The 19859-nt window shown below is 50.5% G+C and overlaps 1 protein-coding gene across 1 annotated transcript in view; it reads left to right on the top strand.

Moving 5' to 3' along the window:
* Window positions 1–18836, top strand: part of AFAP1L2 (actin filament associated protein 1-like 2) — a 28109-nt gene extending 9273 nt beyond the window's left edge. Inside the window, exons 5-19 of the mRNA XM_009881638.1 lie at window positions 1994–2084; window positions 7984–8189; window positions 8762–8941; window positions 9524–9613; window positions 10346–10430; window positions 11656–11760; window positions 12415–12626; window positions 14322–14467; window positions 15050–15161; window positions 15871–16110; window positions 16201–16378; window positions 16643–16804; window positions 17021–17202; window positions 17815–17943; window positions 18317–18836. Coding sequence (XP_009879940.1) covers window positions 1994–2084; window positions 7984–8189; window positions 8762–8941; window positions 9524–9613; window positions 10346–10430; window positions 11656–11760; window positions 12415–12626; window positions 14322–14467; window positions 15050–15161; window positions 15871–16110; window positions 16201–16378; window positions 16643–16804; window positions 17021–17202; window positions 17815–17943; window positions 18317–18343 — 2145 coding nt within the window. The 3' untranslated portion in view covers window positions 18344–18836. The remainder of the gene's footprint in view (window positions 1–1993; window positions 2085–7983; window positions 8190–8761; window positions 8942–9523; window positions 9614–10345; window positions 10431–11655; window positions 11761–12414; window positions 12627–14321; window positions 14468–15049; window positions 15162–15870; window positions 16111–16200; window positions 16379–16642; window positions 16805–17020; window positions 17203–17814; window positions 17944–18316) is intronic.
* The last annotated feature ends 1023 nt before the right edge of the window (window positions 18837–19859 follow it).

The following is a 19859-nucleotide window of genomic DNA, read 5'->3' as shown; positions in this document are numbered from 1 at the left end:
GCAGCAGCTGAGGTGTAGTCCCACCTAGTCCCTGTTGGCTTCCATTGTCTGTAGGAAACAAAGCAGAGCGGCCCCTTCTCCCCCCCTCCCCCTCACTCCCTCTCCCTGACACTTGTGGGACGGTGTCAAATAAACCCACAGTGTTTCTTTGTGTAGGCAATTTGTTTATGGTCGTAGCACAATGTGAGCTGGCTGCACACAGGAGGCCACCACAGATGGCAATTGCAGGCACATTCCCTGGCCAGAGAAGGGATTAAGTAAAGCTTTGGAGTGGCTGGGTTTGTTTTTATTTCTTTAATTTAACACATTAGGACAAGTTCCTAAACCTTTAAGTGTTTGGAGGCAAGTGTTTTCTGGCAGTGTGTCCCACGTGGCTCTGGAAAGCAAGCTCAGAGTGTGCTCACGGCATCTGGCAGACCCACGTAGGAAGGGGTTTTCATCCAAGCCACTTGAGAAGTTTGCGAGGTTGGCAAAGCCATGGGCAGCTGGCCCACGTGGGAGCAGAGACATGTGATTTTGGCTGGTGTGGTCAGGGTACCTAGCTCCCACAGGATCAGCTGCGTTCCCCTTGGTGGGCACTTGCTGGCCAGAACATCTTTTCCTTCAAAGCTTCCTTTCTACACCTGGGCAGCAGTACCTGTTTGAAATATCCAGGGCAGGGTGGACAGCTTTGAACCTGCATTTGATGATGCTGGTGTGACCTGCAAAGGGACTGATCCTGCCTTAGACCGCTCTGCAATGTTGATGGCCAGCTGGCCTCTCTTCTCCAGACCACCAGGAGCAATCACGTGGGCCGGCATGAAGGACTGCGCGTGATCCGTGACCTTCCACATTGCTGTCTGCAGAGAGCGAGCTGCTCTTTGGCCCATCCTCCTGGGGAAAGTGGGGCTTTAGCCCTGCGTGCACTGAGCATCCTACCCAGGATTTGCACAGGTCTTGGTCAGAAGCCAGTTGAAGTGGGGTGAGCCAGAGCATACCGTTGTCAGATGACAGGAGGTGGTTTGACCTGGGCGAGGAGAGGGGACAAGTCACTGGGGAACGGGGGGATGCTACTGTTGGATCGTGATGGGAGAGGTGGGATGCCACGTATTTTGGGAAGAGTGTAAGCTGTGTCTTCATCCAGTTGTGATCTCTGGCTCCACTGTCTCACGTTCAACAGCCATGTGAATTACTTGAAAAGTAAAAAGTTTGTTTCTTAGCTTCACTTTTTTTTTTTTTTTTCTCTCTCTCATGTGTTGGTATTTCTAAAGGATCAAGGCACTGTTTTTCCTGCCAGCCCTTGCTTGTGTTTAGGGAGGGGTTTGGCAGGCAGCACAGGGATTTTCCAACACTTGGACTCTTTTCAAAGACTTATTTTCCATCAGTGTTGTTTATCCATTTCCTTCATCTTTTGCTCAGAGCACAATTAAAGATTCCTGATATAGTTCCTAAAGCAGAGATTTTTAGCTGTTGGTTTGCTATCAGTCAGAGACGTGGAGACACGACCAGCGACCGCTCAGGCTATGCTTTTCAGTGTAAAGCCAGGATTTCCCCAAATGTCCGCCCTTCTGGTTCTCTGTTCAGATAATGAATAGCACAGAGGATCATCCCCGGTTACGATGAGCAGCTTGGGGGGGAGTATCAGTGCAGCAGGCAGAAGTCCCAGTTCATGATAAGGCCAATGGGTTGGAATTGCTGCTTTTGAGGAAAGGCATGAGTTGATCTTTTCCTGGGGCTCTCAGCAAAATTAGAGAAAATAATATTTATGACACAATTATACAGTAATTTCAAAGAACTCCTTTATATTTGAGCTAACTGTACACTGGAAACACTCCACAGTCTCTTTCTTCCCTGTCACCTCAACCAGTTCACATTAAAATCCTGGTGTACACACGTGAAAGGTCTCATCCACTCGGATGCACTTTAGTGCTAATGAAAAGGATGCTCTGTTTTTTTTCAAGTATCTGCTTTTACCTTAAATCATGCTTCTTTTATTTATTTATTTATTCTGCAGATTCCGGAAACAAAACAACCTCCGGTCCCCAAGATCGAATCCCCAGAGGGATATTATGAAGAGGCTGAGCCATATGATGTCTCTGTAAATGGTATATCACAGCTAACGTCTGGGGAGGGGGAGGGGTTATGTGGGAGATGGAGGACTTGAGGTTTATGAGAACGAGTAGATGAAAGTGCGGACGTTTCTTACGTCTTTGTTTTCTGTTGCTGGTCACATTTGATATTACAGATCTAATGCTAGTTGGAAAGAAAAGGCTACTGAATTACTCAAATTTTTAATGTTCCTGTGGAAATAAGTAGTAGACCTGGGTTAATATAACGTCACTGTAAAATATTATAAACCATTGTGGGTTCTCTTTGTCTGGATGGTTTTCTGGAAGATAGGCTGTAGTCAAACACGGGTTTCTATTAAGGAGTGAGTGGTGACGCTGTGGTGGCTTGCATTCATGTCCTAGTGCTCTAATCGTCCCTTTGGGGCTCAAAATCCCTGACTCTGTTGGTCTGTTAGCCGTGATAACCGTTTTTATAATTGACTATTTATTCAGCTATGTCTCTTGTGGCAGTTTAGCCATCTGTAAACCTGATTAAAAAGCCACACTTCATGTGAGAGGACAGTGTGCGGGTTCCCTCTGCGCACACTCGCTCGCTGCCTGGGTCAGCAGCTCTCAGCAGTGTCCTCAGCAGCGCCACCGATACCTGTCACCCGTGGGCTCCGCAACCCTTCGGGAGGAGACGGCTGCGTGCAGGCTGAGCTCCCAGATTCTCGCTTTTTAAGATGTATTTCCGCATCCTTCTTTGGGTGAACACCCTTCACGAGAGATTGCCTGCCTCTGATCTGATAGCAGAGCTGATCTTGTCATCGCTTTATCATCCATTTAAGCCCAAAGGAGGCAGATGATACCACTGTGCTGCAGAAGAAGCGGGTGCTCGTCAGCCTCGACTGCAGCGGAGTGGGGTGCAGTGGCGTACGTGGTGTGGGGCAGAGCTGAGCGGGGAGACTCAAAGCAAACAGCGAAGTGAGAGTTCAGGGTACAAGGTTTGGATCTAAACCCTTGGCTGCTGAGTCTGAGCTGTTCACGAGAGAAGCTGAGTCCTCTCCAGCCCCGGTGTGTTCCCTGGAACAGGGAAGTGCCGGCAGTGCCACTTCTTGAAGTGGCGGGAGGTTGATGTATCTGAACAGCGCTCGCTGCGAGTGTGCACCTTGCACACCTGGACGGCTCGCAGCTCCGTGTGGGTGGCTGTTCTCACAACGGCTTAGGAGTGACAGTGCTAATCACGAAAAGAGAGATGCAGAAAGATCTTTGTTTCCCAAAACCCTCCCGTTTTGACTGCAGCTTCGTTACAGTGGTGAACAGGAAGATCACGCCCAGCTGGAGTGGGAAAAGGTGCAGGCTCATCATGGCCAGGGTGAAACATGCCGTTTGGTGCAGAGGAGAGGTTCCCCCCTGCTCTGCCACGTGTGGTTAGGTGCCAGCTCGGTGTTGCCGAAACGCTGTGGGCTGTTTGGCTGAGGGCAGGGCTGTGCCGAGCAGGGTGCAGGGGACTGAAGCCCTCCTGCAGCCGCTGCAGCCTTGTGTCCCCGCAGGGGGTTTCCAGTTGCCTGCACTGTAAGATAAATGGACTGGGTTGTGTTTTTTTTTTCCCTGCTGTGCACTGGGAAAGAGGATAACGCGCTAAGAGCCGTGGCATGTAAAGACATACACCGGATTAGCTGGAGTACGGCCATGGATCTGTGTGCTGGGAAACCCAGGTTATGTTATCCAGGCAGCTCCATAAACACGCGTTGCGTTGCAAGCCTTGGCTGGCAGGAGCGATAAGCACACACCCAGCTTAAACCTCCGCTCCTCCTTGGTAACCTGCTGCTCAAAGATGCAAATACACCCACCATCCACTGAAATCTGGGCCGGTCAGACACCTAAGGAAGTGAGAGACCAGAGCCCTGCAGGTATGGTTGGAAAAAGAGAGAAAACCCCATATGATGGGAGCACAGTCAAAATGGGGCAGCCTGTGGCTGCTACGAACAGCTGTTGACCAGTGGGCTCGGTGTTTTACCGAGCAGTATCACAGTGGTTAAGTGGAGATAGGAGCCCGTGAAGCAAGCAGAGATGGGACGTGCAAGCCCAGGCAGTCCCTCGCCGCCGAGGTGTGTGGTACCTTTGCCCTCCCATGACTGCTCAACCACCGGTCCCCTCTGCGGGCCCCAGCAGGTCCCTTCTTCTACACAAACCACCTGGTGTGCGATAATGCTGGTGGCTTTTACGGTGGTTTGTGTGAAAAGGAAGGCAGCATCATGTCACTGAGAATCTCTGTGCTTTTTGGCAACCTCATGCTTGGGGTGAGCGGGAAGGAGGGGCAGGGAGAGGTGTGGAGCAGCAGGTATGTGGCAGGAGGAGGCTGGGGGGGCTCAGGAGAGGGTGAAGTACGGCACACCACGCGTAGGGTAGGCAATAGTGTCCTGTACCCGTCCTACGTAGAGCGATGCTCATTGGCAGCAACTGCCTTGAGACCTTGACACTACTGGTGCTGCTAAAGGGTGGTCTGGACATGCATGGGTTTGCCCTGGCCAAAGATGCTAAAGCCTGACCCCAGTAACCCTCCATGCCCTCTGTGCTCACCCCCCTCTCCCCACAAGCTGGGTCTGAAAGGGGCTGGCGGTCCAGGGAGCTGCTGGTGGTGTTTCCAACAGAATTACAGCATGAGCCTTGGAAGACACCCATGCATCTCCAAACAAATGGGCATAGTAAAATCAAACAAAAATAGAAACATCATTAAAATTATTGGGTGCACTGCTAAGAAAGGACATCAAAGCAAGCCTCCAGATGGGCTGAGGAGATAGAGAATTCGCGCAGCATCAGAGGTGGGACTGCAAGGCACTGTAACAAACCATGGGTGAATTAATTAAAATGAAGCGGGTGGGCAAGACCGCTGGGTCTCGGGGTCCCTCTTTCATCAGCAGGAGTCCCACCCCTCCACCGGGGATGCCTCTGCCTTTCATTCTACAGCTCCAGCAAACGCTGCTGCTTCCCTTTCCTCCTGGGCTGAAATGTGTTAAACCGTTATCGTCCTCGTTCTCGGCTGCGTTTGCATAATTGAAGGGTGCGATAAGAAACAGAGTGAAAACGCAAGGGGCAACGTGACTGCCAACTGAGCAATAATTATTCTGGCTGAAACAGCTCATCTGCCCTGGCTGATTTTAATTACGACGACGATGATTCTGTTTTAAAGGGAATTGCCTTGTTTGAGGGGATGGGTTGAAAATGTTGTCTGTGTTTGTTGAAGTCTCATCGTACGGCGTGTTCCTCTGCCGGCAGCAGGGATGGGGCAGCCTCACCGGCCGAGGGGGGAGCATGGGGCTGAGCCGGACTGGTACCCTTGTTCTCCGCATTTGCTTATCTGTGGCTTTCTCTCTTTGTCTCCCTTTCTCTTTCCTTTTGACTGTGCAGGTCTTTTTGGTAGGCTTGCTGCGGCTGGACCCAGGCCAGGGTTGCAGGTTACTGAGGGCGTTATTTATGCCACAATAACGATGGGTATGGCATGTTTTCCAAACCTGAAGTGCCTTTAAAAAAAAGAAAAAACAACAGACAAACAAACAAACAAAAAAACCCAACAACTTAGTTTCAGCAAAGATGATCAGGTGCTTCCCCCTGGCATTGCCCATTATGTGCATGGAGGGTAACCACCTCTCCCCTCTCTCTGCCCATGCTGGATGTACACAAGGTGGCATTTTATGTGCCTTTCCGTGTTCAAGATGACAATGAAGAGAACTTCCCTAGTCTTTATTCCCCTGGTTCTCATCACTGATGTGGAGCTGATATGTGGTAACGCTGGCTGTATTGACAAGTAGCCATGCAGTGAATTTTGAAGGTGCTCTGCTTGGGTAGAGGCAGTTCTGGAGTACGAGATGGTTGGAGCTTCCTGCGTCATGGTATTGATTTAGCTCCCTGGGAGGTCATGAGAAGACAAACGGGAAAGCAGAGGTGGGTGAGATTAAGACATCCAAGAACATGGCTGCCACTGATGTCATGGCAATGAGAGGATAAAACTGTTGAAACTGCCAGTAGGTGGAAATGGAGACTTTGTACTGAAGTGTCTGAGCTATATGACTTGGGACTGAGTGAGCCTTAGTAGTGATGACAGGGTTGTCTCAAGTCACCCAAGCAAGGTTTGTCCCAGTTTGCCAACCACACAGCCTGGAAAATGCCTTTCCATCATGAGGCTGTAGCAGTGTCACCAGGCCAGCAACAGCTGCAGCTCTTCAAGTAGAGAAGAGCTCATCTGATGAAGCACTTGTGGCTGTGGTTGAGCAGCCAGGGCTCCTGCTGAGAGCATGGAAGAAATGTGTTTTCCCCCAGGAGAAAGGTGGCAGCCTGAGGCCTAACGCCTGGGTGAGGGGCACCAGAGACACCCAAGAGTGGCGAGAGGAGCAGTTAGCAATAGCCCCATGTTGGTAAGGAGGAAGATTTAGAAGATGAGGTTCCCTTGGCTGCGTAAGGAAGGGTCCCTAGCAGTGCAGAGGTTCAGCTTCCTGGCGTTCCTAGAGAGAAGGAAACTCATCACTTTTGCTCCATCTGAATTCCTGCTCAGGTGCCTGTGGACAAAGGTCGGCATAGTGATAATGCACTGGTGGGTAATGTGTTCCCATAGAAGATGGACTGTCTGATACATTAAGGGGATGGAGATGGTGAGCCAGTAGTGTGCTGTCAGCACCGTTGAGAGACTTTGAAAGGGACTATTTGCTTTTTAATAAGTTTGTTTAATTGGTGCAGCTTTGATCACTTGAGGGATGTTATAGTGTAAGATTTCACCAGAGGAGACTGGGGGTAAGGCTGTAGCTTTGGTACTGCATCTCAGTTTCTTTTATTTTAAGAACAAATAAACCAAACTTAAGAAATGTTCTTCAGTGAAGCTCCTAATGCTTTTTTTTTTTCTTTTTCTCTTTTCTGGCTGCTTTTCCTCTTTTTATTTTGCACCAGCTGATAATGTTACTTTTATGTGTATATTAAGATTTGATGAGAATCAAAATTATATTAAATTCTGGTGAGAGAAACTTAACAATATTCCTCCATGCTGTTTGGTAGGACAAGAATGCAAAACCCTACAAAGATGCTGCCCAAATCTTACCATCTTGCTGTGTGAGCTTACCTTGCAAATAAGAGCTATACTGTAAACGCCAGCAGAGCATGGCAAATTCCCTTGCAGTCAGTGGGAACATTTTCATTGTTTCTGATTAATCTGGTACCAATGACCAGCTGTTCCTATCAGCTGAAAAGTCCAATAACCTACAGTACGTTAGAGCTGGGTATTGAAAATCCCAACTCATCCTAATAAAGTAGCAATTCATTTAAGAATGAACATGAAAAATGTGATTACTGTTATTTACAGCTGCCACTTATGACTAATTTTTGCTGCTGCAGCAGTGTATTACTTCAAAGCCCCTTGCTGTCCCTTAGATGCTGAGTAGAGAGAGAGACCTGTTAGCCCAGAGAGGGAAAAAGGAATGACATCTCAAATACAATAGATCATTGCTTGCTGCATGGCCTCGCAAATACCAGTTTTACTTCTGACATTCAGAGGACAAGGGCTGATTGTAGCTTGCTGTTATCTTAAAAATTGTGAGTGTTTGGCTTGAAGTGGAAAGTAGAAAAAGCATCTTGGGGGGGGGGGGGGGGAGCAGCAAACGTCAGAAAATGTCTAAGGGGTTGTTCCCAAATTTGTGGTCAATTGAGAAGTGTCTTTTGAGTGTTTGCTGAGACTATTAGGCACAAAACATTCAATGAGATTAATATTGGGCTAGAAAGGAAAAAAAAAACACAAGGGATCGGGGGGGGGGGGGGGGGGGTGGTTCCTATGGATTATCCTGTAGGAGAGCCTCAAAAGACACATCCCTGTGTTGGAAGCTTTTGCATGTGTGAGCATGGCTGAGGCAATCAATGGGCTCGGAGTTGTCCTGGGAATGTATGTAATGATAGAGCTTTGCTTTTGTTATAGAAGATGGTGAAGCTGTTAGTAGCTCCTACGAATCTTATGATGAAGAAGAGAGCAGCAAAGGCAAGTCAGCAACCCATCAGTGGCCATCCACGGAGGCCACCATCGAGCTGATGAAGGACGCCCGCATCTGTGCATTCCTGTGGAGAAAGAAGTGGCTGGGACAGTGGGCAAAACAGCTGTGTGTTATCAAGGACACCAGGTTGCTGGTGGGTAGATCCTCCACTTTCTGCCTATTTTCATGAGCTAGGAAGGGAAGTGGCACCTCAGGCCATGTTAACTAGCTGGGGAAAAACAAAGTACCTCTAGAAGCAATGCTTCAAAACCCACGTCCCAGGGATTTGGGGATCTCATTCCATTTTCAGAAGGGCTGTGGGCATGGGGCTCCTGAGGGCGGCACAAGGGCACATTTGTGGCCAAAATCCCAAACTCCCAAAATGCCTACAGATGCTTTTTGGGGAAACTTTTTGAGGTGGTTAAACAGGAGGGATGCTTATCCCACTGGCTAACCACATTTGACCCTCTAGCAGTACCCGTGAGAGGTATTTCAGACTATATATGCATGTACATAGATGTATGTGTATCTCTATTCATATGGAGATGTCCTGTGTGTAGTCTGTGTAGACGTTGCAGCCCTGTAGGACCCAGAGGACCTTCTTGTGTTCAGTGCACTTAATGCGTGTGGTTGCACTGAGCCACTTCTAGGGGTGGCTTCACACCAGCAAGCGACAGGGAAGGCTCCTCCTCAGCCTCTTACCTGCCCTTCATCTTCCTTCCCCAGTGCTACAAGAGCTCCAAAGACCACAGCCCTCAGCTCGATGTGAATTTGCTGGGCTGCACTGTCATTCACAAGGAAAAGCAAGTGAGGAAGAAGGAGCACAAGCTGAAGATCATCCCCATGAATGCCGATGTCATCGTGCTGGGGCTGCAGAGTAAAGACCAGGCAGAGCAGTGGCTCAGGGTCAGTGGCGCCTTCGGGGCTTGCCCTGCTGGTGCTCCCATGCTTCTACCCTGGCTTTGCTTGGAGACCATATCTAATCTCAGTCCTGTCCTTGTGTGCTCTGGCTCCTTTCCTCACCGCAAGCCTGTATACAAATACACCACTTCATTTTCATGTCCTGGGATAGCTGCTTCATGCAGATCCTTGCTGCCTTCTGCGTGCAGGAGGCCACGGAGGGACCTCCCAGCCCAGCTGCTGCGGCAGGAGGGATGTCTGGGGTGGGTATGAATTGGCTGAGGGCAGGGGGAGATGTGGCCCTTTCCTTGAGACGGCAGCAGAAGAATGAGCTTTCACAGACCCCAGGGCGACAACGGGCTGTGAGGCGCCAGGGCTGCCTTCGCTGGCCGCCTCTCCGTGGCTGACTCGGATCCAGCAGTTTCTGCTGGCTGCCTGCTGCAACACCAGCAAAGTCCCCGGCGTCGCAGGGAGTGTAAACCATGGGTCTCGTGGGCTGCTGTGGTTTTGCCTCTCCTGGGTAGGGGGAGAAGTATTGATGCTGTCACTGCAGCTCTCTCACAGGCTATGGCTTCCCCTTCTGTACAGGTAATCCAGGAGACCAGTGGTCTGCTCTGTGAAGGAGCCAGTGAAGGCAACCAGTACATCCCAGATTCTCAGCGTCTCAGTTACCCAAAGGTACACCTTGTCTCTACAGAGAGAACTGGTAGTTAGGCTTTTCCACCCTGTTCCTTTAAGGAATAATAGTTGTAGGTGCAGTAATTTTATCTGAGCAAAGACTGATATGAGTGTAACCAGACCCCTGTTCTGCTGAAAAGGAGCATTATTGGAACAATCTTATTTGTGCTTTGCAATCTTAATTTTGTTGCCACATCTTTCCTCCAAAACTGCCTCTGCATTGGGCTCTCCTCTGTACAGGGCAGCAGCGCTATCTCATCCAACAGGGCAGTTGTGCTCACCAAGAGCTTTGGAAGGGACATAGACCCTTGGTCACCAGGCCTTGGGCCAGTCTTTAGTCCAGGTCTAGGTGACAATTCCCTGGGGGCAGCTTGTTCCAAAACAGTGGGAGGAGAAAGAAACCTTCGTAAGTCTCAGGTGGACACCCTAAACGGACCAGTTTTGGCACCTGGTCAGTTCCTCTGCCCATGCCCTCCTATGGGGACTAGCAAATGCCCCCAGACGAGCCCAGCTGGGGCAATTTGTGTGCCAGATCTGCCCATGCCAGGCTGAGACACAGCAGGGAGGGCACCGCATCAGTGGGCGGATGGGGATGTCTGTGTGAAAGCATCTGCTGCAGAGAGGGTGGGACCTCGTAATTTAGGAGGGGGGGGGAAGGCACTTATGGTGGGTGCTGGCTGGAGGAATGGGTCACGTCCATCTGTGGAGCTTGTGTCTGGTGCTTGTTGACAGGTGGAGGTATCCGAGAGGTACTCTGCAGCCTCTGAGAGTGGAAGCAGCACGGATGGCCACCCAGAGATGGCTGAGATAAAAGATGGTAAAAATTCACCCTGGGAATGAGGGGGAAAGCGGGCCATTGACCCTGCACATGTAGTGAGGGTTTCTGTAGCGTCTCCTGCTGCTGCTGCCCCAAACTGACCCGATGCAGAGGAAAACTCCATGTGAATTCACTGCCTGTGAATTGACTGAAATGATTTCAGTGCTTTTTTCCATAATGAAGTGACAAGTGGATGTTGGGATTTCTCAGCAGTTAGATAGTTAGGATAGGGCTTGAGAAACCTGTGTGTGATACCTGCCCTACCGCACAGATCCTGCATGACTCTGGGCAAGTCACTTTGGGACAGTTTAAGAAGGAATAAATACAACCTAAGTGACTTTCCTCAGAGATCTCTGGGAAGAAACTTGGAGTACCTGCGTGAAATGCAGAGCTGTCTCCAATGGGAGAGGTATACCTTTGCATTGGGGCATCTGACTCTGGGCTTTAAGTTCCATTCTCCACCTATAAGATGGGGTAGGCAAGTACATTATAAGAGGAGATGCTCTGTTAGAAGGATGGTGGGACCCATCTACGTATTAGAGAGAAAGAGAAATCCATGCTGAGGACTCACTGGATACACCCAACAGATGGAACTCGGCTGCTGAGTCCCTCTACACTAGGACTTCATCATTTTGTTATACCAGAGAGAAAGAAAATCTGGAGTAAAAGCATCCAACTTGATTTCTTATCAAGATTCCCTGATGACTACACAGCCACAGCCATATTCACGCACTGACTGATGTGGTCAGTGGGAAAAGCTGAAGAGGCTCTTGGGCATAAGCTTTCCCCCTTTCTGCCTTGAGTCCCTCTTTTAGAAAGCAAAGGACTTGAAGACAGTAAAAAATTATGGGTAATGGTTTTTAATTCAGTTCTTTGTAGTGTAAGAAAGGGAGGTTGGCAGCTGTGCAGCAAGACCTGTGCAAAGCCTTCCTGCAGCTCCAGCAGCCGCTGGTGTGAGGACACCATATAGATTAAGTGTCTTTGGCAAGTCACTTAACTGAAGTTACTGGTGCCATCTTGCTCATCATTTCCCTGGGCTCTGGACTATTACAGCCTGTCCCTGAGTCACAGGTTTGTCCTTTGCAAGGGATGTGTGTGCCGCAGCACTGTTGGGTGCAGGATGGCAGCCCAGGCAGCTTTGGGGCAGGACACCCAGCGAGGACAGCGGGCTGCGTGTCGGGCTGCGAGGTGGGAAAACCACACATATCTTTTTCCTTTCTGGTAGTTAAGAAGAAGGGTACAACTGGCTTGAAACTGAGCAACCTGATGAACCTCGGGAGGAAAAAATCCAGTTCCCTGGATAGCCCAGAGAGATCCCTGGAGACTTCCAGTAAGTGGCAACATGAACTCCCCTGCAGGGACTTGTCTCAGGGCTGGATCTTGGTGTTGCAGGGCAGGATGAGCACCAGGCATCATCTCCTCAAATGCGCATGTGCCAGGCTGTCCTGCTGGGGGAGGCAAGAGGCCACAGTCAGCTTGGTCTGTGCCAGTAAATCCATGCAGATTGTGGTGCCTCTTACATGTTAAGGTGACTGTGTGGCTTACAAGGGCGGGCAATAGCTCACAGGGTGACCCAAGAGGAAGGGCATGTAACACCAGACGTGCACGCAGAGGGCTTCTGTGCTGCTCTCCGTGGGCATCAGCCCAGGGTGTGGGAGTCAGCAGGGAGAGGGCTGCGTGGGTCAGCTGGTATTCATCATCTGGGACCAGCTTTGTCCAACCGTCTGCAGCCAACTTGCTGCTCCAAACCTAACCTGAATTTCAAGGGTCTCATTTTGAACAGATTTTTATCCTTTTCACTCTGTTTCATATGGGCAGGACAGCTTCTCTTTCTGCTTTTGCTCTTTGTCATTGCCTGCGGCTTTGTGTTGTGCGGTGACTCTCAGAACTTACTCATCACATATCCCTGTGCAGGCAAATGAGTTTGGATTTCCTCTCCCCCTGGGGTGAAAAATATGCCTAAGTAACCTGTGCTTGCTTGCAGGTTACCTGAACGTGCTAGTGAACACCCAGTGGAAGTCCCGCTGGTGTCAGATAAAAGACGGTCACCTCCATTTCTACCAGGACAAGAACCGAAGCAAAGTGGCTCAGCAACCCCTGAGTTTGGCAGGTTGTGAAGTTATCCCAGAGCCAAGCCCTGATCATCTCTACTCCTTCCGCATCCTGCACAACGGGGAAGAACGGGTCGTTCTGGAGGTAGGGTGTATACGTCCAAGCAAACTCTGCTTTAAGTCATCAGCTTGGGTATCTTAGTTGGCCTAAGTGCTGGTGAGGTCCTCCAGAGGAACCCTCAGTCCAGCAAAACAGAACCTGAAGTATGGGACTTTGGTTCATCTGCCTGTGGTCACCTAGAAGGTGTCCTGCCTAGCGGATAATCCAGGCTCTGTCTGATGCTGGTGCCTCCAGAGGACCACTCAGCCTTCATCTTAGGCACTCATCTTAGGATGGGATGAAGGGTCCTCTGGAGGTGCCCATCTCTCTCCACTGACTATAGGATAAGCTTGGATGATTAAGTTATATGGGATGTATTTCAGATGGTTAATGTTAGATGAGAGGAATGCCACTTTAGGGATTTAAGTCTGTGGTTAGGAGGAACAGAGAACTTCATCTTCTGAGGATGGAGAGTCCCAAAGTCATCCCAAGTAAACCAATCACAGATCTGCCCCTGAAAGTGCAAGTGAATTCATCTCCATCTGTTACTTTCCTTTGCCTGCATCCAGGACTGTTTATCTCTAATCTTAGTTCTCTCTCTGACGACAGCGTGATTATAGTAGGAGGTGGACAATGTGAGCAATTTCCTGTATTTTTCCAGTGGGTGGAATATTTATAGCTAAACAACTGACTTTGAATGCTTGCCATGAAGTTTGAAGGTGTTTTTGTTTAGCTTCTGATTCAGGGTATGTCTGTGTCTAAGAAATTTTGCCTAATTACAGATGTGAAGAAGAGGTGCTGTGAAAATTTACATTTTGTGAATGGAAGAATCTGTATTTTGTTGTGATGTCAGACTCAATGTACAGACTGGCTGGCTGGCTTCCCGGGGACTGAAGTCTCTGCTAAATAAAACAGATCGGAAGCTTAAAATATACCTTCCAATTTGGGACTCACTTGCCCTGAATTTTACTTTGCGCTTACTGCTCTAACTCCTCAAATCAAAGCAAAAGATGTAAAGATGGCTGCATCAGCCCACTTCTTCTTGCTTCAGGTGGAAATCCCCCACTACTAGGAAGCACGTGTGGCTATTTGCTAGAGCTGACTTTGAGGCACCATATTTAATTCTTAATTTTGCAAAACATCAGACTGTTCACTGCAGCTGGGAATTTGGTACTGACCATGTTAAAGTGAGGGGCTGTCTTTGAAGCTCTTCTCTGATCCCACTTTAAACTCTCCCCTTCCCCTCTGCCCTGTACAAACAGCCCTGGCAGGGGTTTGGGCTCGGGAGTAAGGAGCTCGCAGGCTCCCTGGTGTGCTCCAGTCTCCTTGAGTCGGTGTTTGGCAATCCCCTTGCTGCGCTCTGCTGGTGCAAAATAAAACGTCCCTCTCCAAAGCCAGCTCCCCACCAGCATCTCCCACCACAGAGACTTCTCTTACTCTTGTAGGCAGCTGAATTGATCATCACTGAAAGAAAAATGCAGATTGACTAGAAATTCTAGGAAGGAGTTAAGCACTCCTATATCTTCCAAATTTGCGAATTAGTCCATACACAGAGAAGTACTTCTTTCTTCTTTTGACGTGGTCTCAGGTTTAATATAAATACATGGTCGTTCCCCTTTCCCCTTGCGAGCCCAGAGGATGGCCAGCATAGTTCCCAACCCACGGCTCAGTCAGCCGTAGCCGTGGGAGTGCGGAGAAACTGCTGCTGCAACCTGTGCTCTCTGTCTGACCACCTCACAGGCGAAGTCCTCAGAGGAAATGGGCCACTGGCTGGGCCTCCTCTTGTCAGAATCGGGTTCCAAAACAGACCCAGAGGAATTTACCTACGATTACGTGGATGCTGACCGGGTTTCCTGCATTGTGAGCGCTGCGAAGAACTCTTTCTTGTACGTCAGTGGTAACATGCGGGGCTGCGGGGACTGGTGGGGGAGAAGCAAGCTGGAGTGTTGGGGTCCCACCACCTGCGAGAGGTTGGCTGCTGCAGGTGGTGCATTCATGGATGTGACTTGATCGCTTTGTTTGGGATAGAAGAGCACTTGTTGTCCCACCATGACAACTCTAACCAGAGCCGCAGCTGTCACGGGGTTAGGGGCACATGCCCAGGTGGCCTTTGCAAGTGGCAGGTTGGTGGGGTGGGCTTGGCTGGGGGTGTGGGACCGTGGCCACGCACCCATGGTGCTCGCAGAGCTGCCATGCCACTGGGGCAGGGCTGTGGTGCTGCTGTGCTCAAGGGCTGGACGAGAAAGGAAAGAGCTGAGGGGAAGTATAGCCCCTCTCTGGTGTGTGCTGCTTAACGGGCAATGGGACCAGTGATCACATTGCTGCACGGCTCTACCTTCTCATCTCCTGCATGTGGCCCTTCCCATACCCAGAACTGCTGCATTCCGATGCCCCCAAAATTTAGCACAGTGCCGCCATGCAGCGAGACCCCATCCCTGCTGATGGGATGTCCCGCTGCCTGTTCACAGCTTAATGCAGAGGAAGTACTCTGAGCCCAACGCCTATATCGACAACCTGCCAAAGGGCAGGATGCAGCAGGAGGAGCTGTATGACGATGTGGATCTGCCAGACCTGCCCATGGTAAGATGCGCGGTGCCACCGGCAGTCCGCCCCGCTGCAGCGAGCTCTGCTGGAGAGCATGGGTAAACATCTGGCCAGGGGGAGACTCCAGCAGTGAAGGGGGAGGGTTGTCAAACTTCGGCAAAGGGGATTCCCAGCCCCCAGGGAAATCCAGGATTATGCAACAGGGCAGAAGCGGGTGCTGGAGAGGAGTTGATAAGGAGCCGGAGAGAGGTTTCCAGCAGGGTGCTTTAGGGATCCTCAGGGAGCTGGGATGAAACCCCACGGGTTTGTCGGCAAACAGCATGGATTATTTGGATATAAGATAGTGGATTGTTTAGAGCCCCGTCAATCTAAATTCCTCTTGATGTCTGTGAGAGCAAGTCCTGTGTGTAATGAAAAGAAAGATGGGCCACGCTGGGGATGGGACTGTTTCCTGGGAAAGACAAAGGACGTGGCAGGGGCTGCTAGATGTACAACAGTGTGAGATCCCTGGGAGAGGCTGCTGCTACCAATGGAAAGACCTATTGAAGGAGAGCGGGGGGGGCGTCCCTTCAGTACACCAAAAAGCCCCATATGGAGGGACTTAGAGAACGGGGTTTTAGTTCCTGTAAGGTTTATGGAAAATACTCCAGCTTGCCTGAGATGGTGCTGCTCTGCAGTGAGACTTTGATCGTACGTCTGGCTGCAGCAGACGGTCCCTTTTCAGGGGAACTTTCTCCTCTTGCAGGAAGAAGTACCCAAGAGTGAAAGCAAACTGGAGGGGGACCAAGACAGAGTGTACCTGGATCTCACCCCAGTGAAGTCCTTCCTACACTGTGCTGGCAAGAAGTCGTGCCAGCCTTCACCCCTCAGCTCACCATCTTTAGAAAGAGCTGCCAACAAGGCTGCAGCAGAGAGCGCCGCCGAGACAGCCCCCACGGATAAGGAAGCTGAGCCCTGCAGTAAGGCAGTGGAAACCTCAGAGCAGGTACTGTCCTCAACTGCAGGGTGGGGCCAAGCTTCATCAGTGGGACAGATCCCCCCGGCCACATCATCCCACTTTGTTTCCCCCTTCCAGAAACATCCAGAGAAGCCGGAGCCTGACGAGGCGCCGCCACGGATGCCCGCCGTCAAAATCCAGACGCAGCAGCAGAACATCGCCTTCCCCCAGCCGGCCCCTGAGCTGCCGGCAGGCACAGTGACAGCAGGCAGTCCCCAGCTGGTGCCCGCACACCGGCCCAAGATGCCACTGCCGGGTGAGAGGGCTGCAGAGGTGGCCAGGGGGTGCCCGCTGCAGCAGGGGCTTGGCGGGAGGTGGTGCTCCAGGCATGAGTTTTGCCCTGTGGTTCAGCTTTCTGCTGCTATGCAGGAGCTGTACAGTGCCCAAGGGACTGATGAGTCTCTTGGTTTGTGACTTCCCAGACCCTTATTTATTTTGTTTCCGAGCACGTGAAAAGGTTTTCCCTTCTGCTTTTTCCCCTGGCTTGAGCTTGTTTGGTGGGTTGCGTTTCCAGCGGCAGCAGTGGAAACCAAGCTGGGCAAGAACAGGACAGAGGCAGAGGTGAAGAGATTTACAGAGGAGAAGGAGCGGCTGGAGAAGGAAAAGGATGAAATCCGGGCTCAGCTCACCCAGCTGCGCAAGGAGAGACGGGAGCTGAAGGAAATGCTTGGAGGCAGCACAGGTAGAGCAGGGGAAGGGGCGATGTGTGGAAATGAGCCAAGGTGGGACCATGGGGCAGGGGGGAGACCTGGCACTTTGAGCCGAATCATGTACCCCAATGTGCCCTAGAGCAAGAGCTTGCTCTGTCGCAGTCCCTCTTGGGGCAAAATATAAGGACTTGCCCTAGTCCCTGCTCCCCAAGTTCCCGGCTTGCACCGAGTTACCCCTCCCTTCACAGACAAGAGCCTGGAGCAGAGGCTGAAGGAGATAGAAGAAGAGTGCAAAAGGAAGGAGAGCCGGAGGGTGGACCTGGAGCTGAGCCTGGTGGAGGTGAAGGAGAACCTGAAGAAGGCAGAGTCTGGCCCGGTGACACTGGGCACAGCGGTGGACACCACGCATCTGGAGAACGCAGCCCCCCGGGTATGTGGGGGGCACCCCCAGGCTGCACAGCAGCTTCCCCGCAGCTGGGTAGTTGCACTGGGTAGTTTAACTGGGTAGTTAATTTAATAACTAATAATAATATATTATTACAATAGATAATTTTTTTATTTATGGTTTAGATTTCATTTCTGTTATATCTAAATATTATGTTAATTATTGTATATAATAAAAATAATGATAATAATACAATGAGAAAACAGCAGCGATGGGGAGGTGAAAGGGGGCAACTGTATTTCCCTGTGGGACCTTGAGCAACAGGGACTGGGCAGATCTGGGCCGAGATCCTTCTGCGCTCAGCTGAGCCAAGGGGTGTTTTTTGAGGGGGAGATTGAGGCATCTGAATTCCTTCCTGGGGAACTTGGTTTCCATAAAATGGAGAGAGTCACCACCAGAATCCTGCTCTGTACTTCTGCCTGAGTCCTCAACACCCACACATACTGTGGTGGTATTTTGAAATCAGCATGTCACTGAAAAACGCCTCTCAGTGCAAGTGGACTGTGACTGTTGAGCTTTTCTAGGAGATGGTGGTGAAAGGCAGCAATCTCTCTCCATAGTCTAAAGTCAACACAATTTCTATTATTTTTATTGTAGATTCAAGCAAAAAGTGCCAGTCCAGCAAATAGCGCAGAGAACTCACCAGTCAATTCAGCAACAGCTTTAAAAAACCGGCCTTTGTCCGTCATGGTGACGGGGAAGGGAACAGTCCTACAGAAAGCTAAGGTAAGGTGACAATTGCTACAGGAGAAAAATCCATCTGGGACAGCCAATGCTTTTCCCTTCTGGCAGCATAGCAGAGCGCCTGTGGTGGGATGGGGTTGTGGGTGGTCTCATGTCTTGGTCTGGGAAGCACCCCTGCCCCAGCACCGCTGGAGCAGGCCAGCCTGGTTTTCCTCTGGTCTTTTCACCTGGGTTTGCCCTGGCTGCGATTTAAATGAATAAATGCATGCATTGCTTATAACAGAGGGACATCCCTGATCTACCCTGCAGCCAAAAACCCTGGGGTACCAGATGATTGGTTTGATCCTGTGCACATTACAGCTCCTGTGGCTTGCCAGATTTGCCTTTTGTCTAAATCGCCTTTATTCCTTGGCAGGAATGGGAGAAGAAGGGAGCTAGTTAGAACCACGTTTTTCAGAGATGGACTAAAGACTGGAATTGCCAATGCATGGCCAAGGGGATTCAATCATCTGTAGGTGGAGGTTGGGTGTGCAACACAAGCACACACCAAGCGCCACCTCTGTGTCACGCCAACTGCTCAGATGCAGCAATGGAGTCAACAGCTGCCGATATGAATTATCCCAAACGATCTTGCTCTTTCCAGACAAGTCCCAATCACGTAGCTAAACCAATAACAACCAGTGGCAATCCTTGCATCAAATTCCTAACCCAGTTGATGTAAACAAGAATGTTACTGTACATAGGGGTGTTTTGTGTATTTCTACTCTGAAGGTTTATCAATGAGTTATTAAGGTTTCTATATTAGTGACAGTAGCGGATTCAGAAGGGGCCTCTGCTATTCTTTATACCTTGGTGGTTTTCAACCTGTCATGGCAAACTGCAGTCAGCTCAAGTCTCGCCTCTCTTACTGCCAGTCATCACTCAGCTGCAGATCATCCAGCCTTCAGTCAAGGGCGAATACACGTGCCTGAGCAATGCTTGAGACATGAATGAGAAGCACACAGCAGCCTGTCCAGGGAATTTTCAATCAGTGTCCCGATGCATCCCAGCATGTGCTTACTCCTCCCGGCCTGCTGCAGATTTGCCAGAATATTGAGAAAGATCCCTGCTCACCTTCTTGTGCTGTAAGCTCTGCTAGAGACTGGTGGCACCAAGAGCTTTGGGCAAAGAAGATCTGCCAAGTCGGTTAATTTTCTTGTAGGTCTTGATCTACTTCGCCTGAGGAGTTTGTTCTGGAAAAGAAAAAAACATGTATTTGAATGTTTGTTAATAATTTATCAAAGGCCTATCTGCTTATCTGTTGGACAGGGAAGCTGGATCCCAATGTACCCTTCAGGGCTTGTCCTCTCCCAGTAGAGGGGAGGTAGTGCAGTCCCCATGCTCCTGCCTGGGCTGTGAGCACCACTTTGCTGATGCTCTCTGGTCCCCCCAGGGCCATGGCAGGCCAAGCAGCCCCACAGCTGTACAATCTGCTGAAGACATCCCCATGCAAAAGTGGCCCCTCCGCATGGGCAGGGCTGTCCTCCTCCAGGCCCAGCAGGCGAGGTTGCACCACCATGCCTCTGGTGGGCTGCTGGCCGTCTTGGTGCTGTCATCCTTATTTCCAAATTATTACACTTAATAGAGCCTTTGGGCCCTGGCAGTGTGACCCACAAATCCCACCCCCCTCTGCCCCAGCCAAGCTTTCTAATGAAAGATGTTGGACATTTGGGACTGCCAGACATAGAGGCATTGCAATGTGAAGGGGTAGAGGGAGGGGGGTCAGAAATCCACACACCCTGTCACCTGCTGTCACCTGCCTGAACACCTCCGATGGTCCTTCAGCCCTGGAGCCCAGGCTCAGTAACTGGGTTGACTGGGCAGGGGCTGCAGCTGTTCTCCAGCCCTGCAAAGCTAAAGCAGCACCAGTTCCCTGGTTGGGTTGTTCCTGGGGTCCTGCAGCTACGCCGGTGAGCATC

This window comes from Charadrius vociferus, unplaced genomic scaffold (genome assembly GCF_000708025.1).
Source record: "Charadrius vociferus isolate BGI_N301 unplaced genomic scaffold, ASM70802v2 scaffold282, whole genome shotgun sequence".
Taxonomy (NCBI): Eukaryota; Metazoa; Chordata; class Aves; order Charadriiformes; family Charadriidae; genus Charadrius; species Charadrius vociferus.
This window is presented reverse-complemented; position numbering and strand designations above follow the sequence as displayed.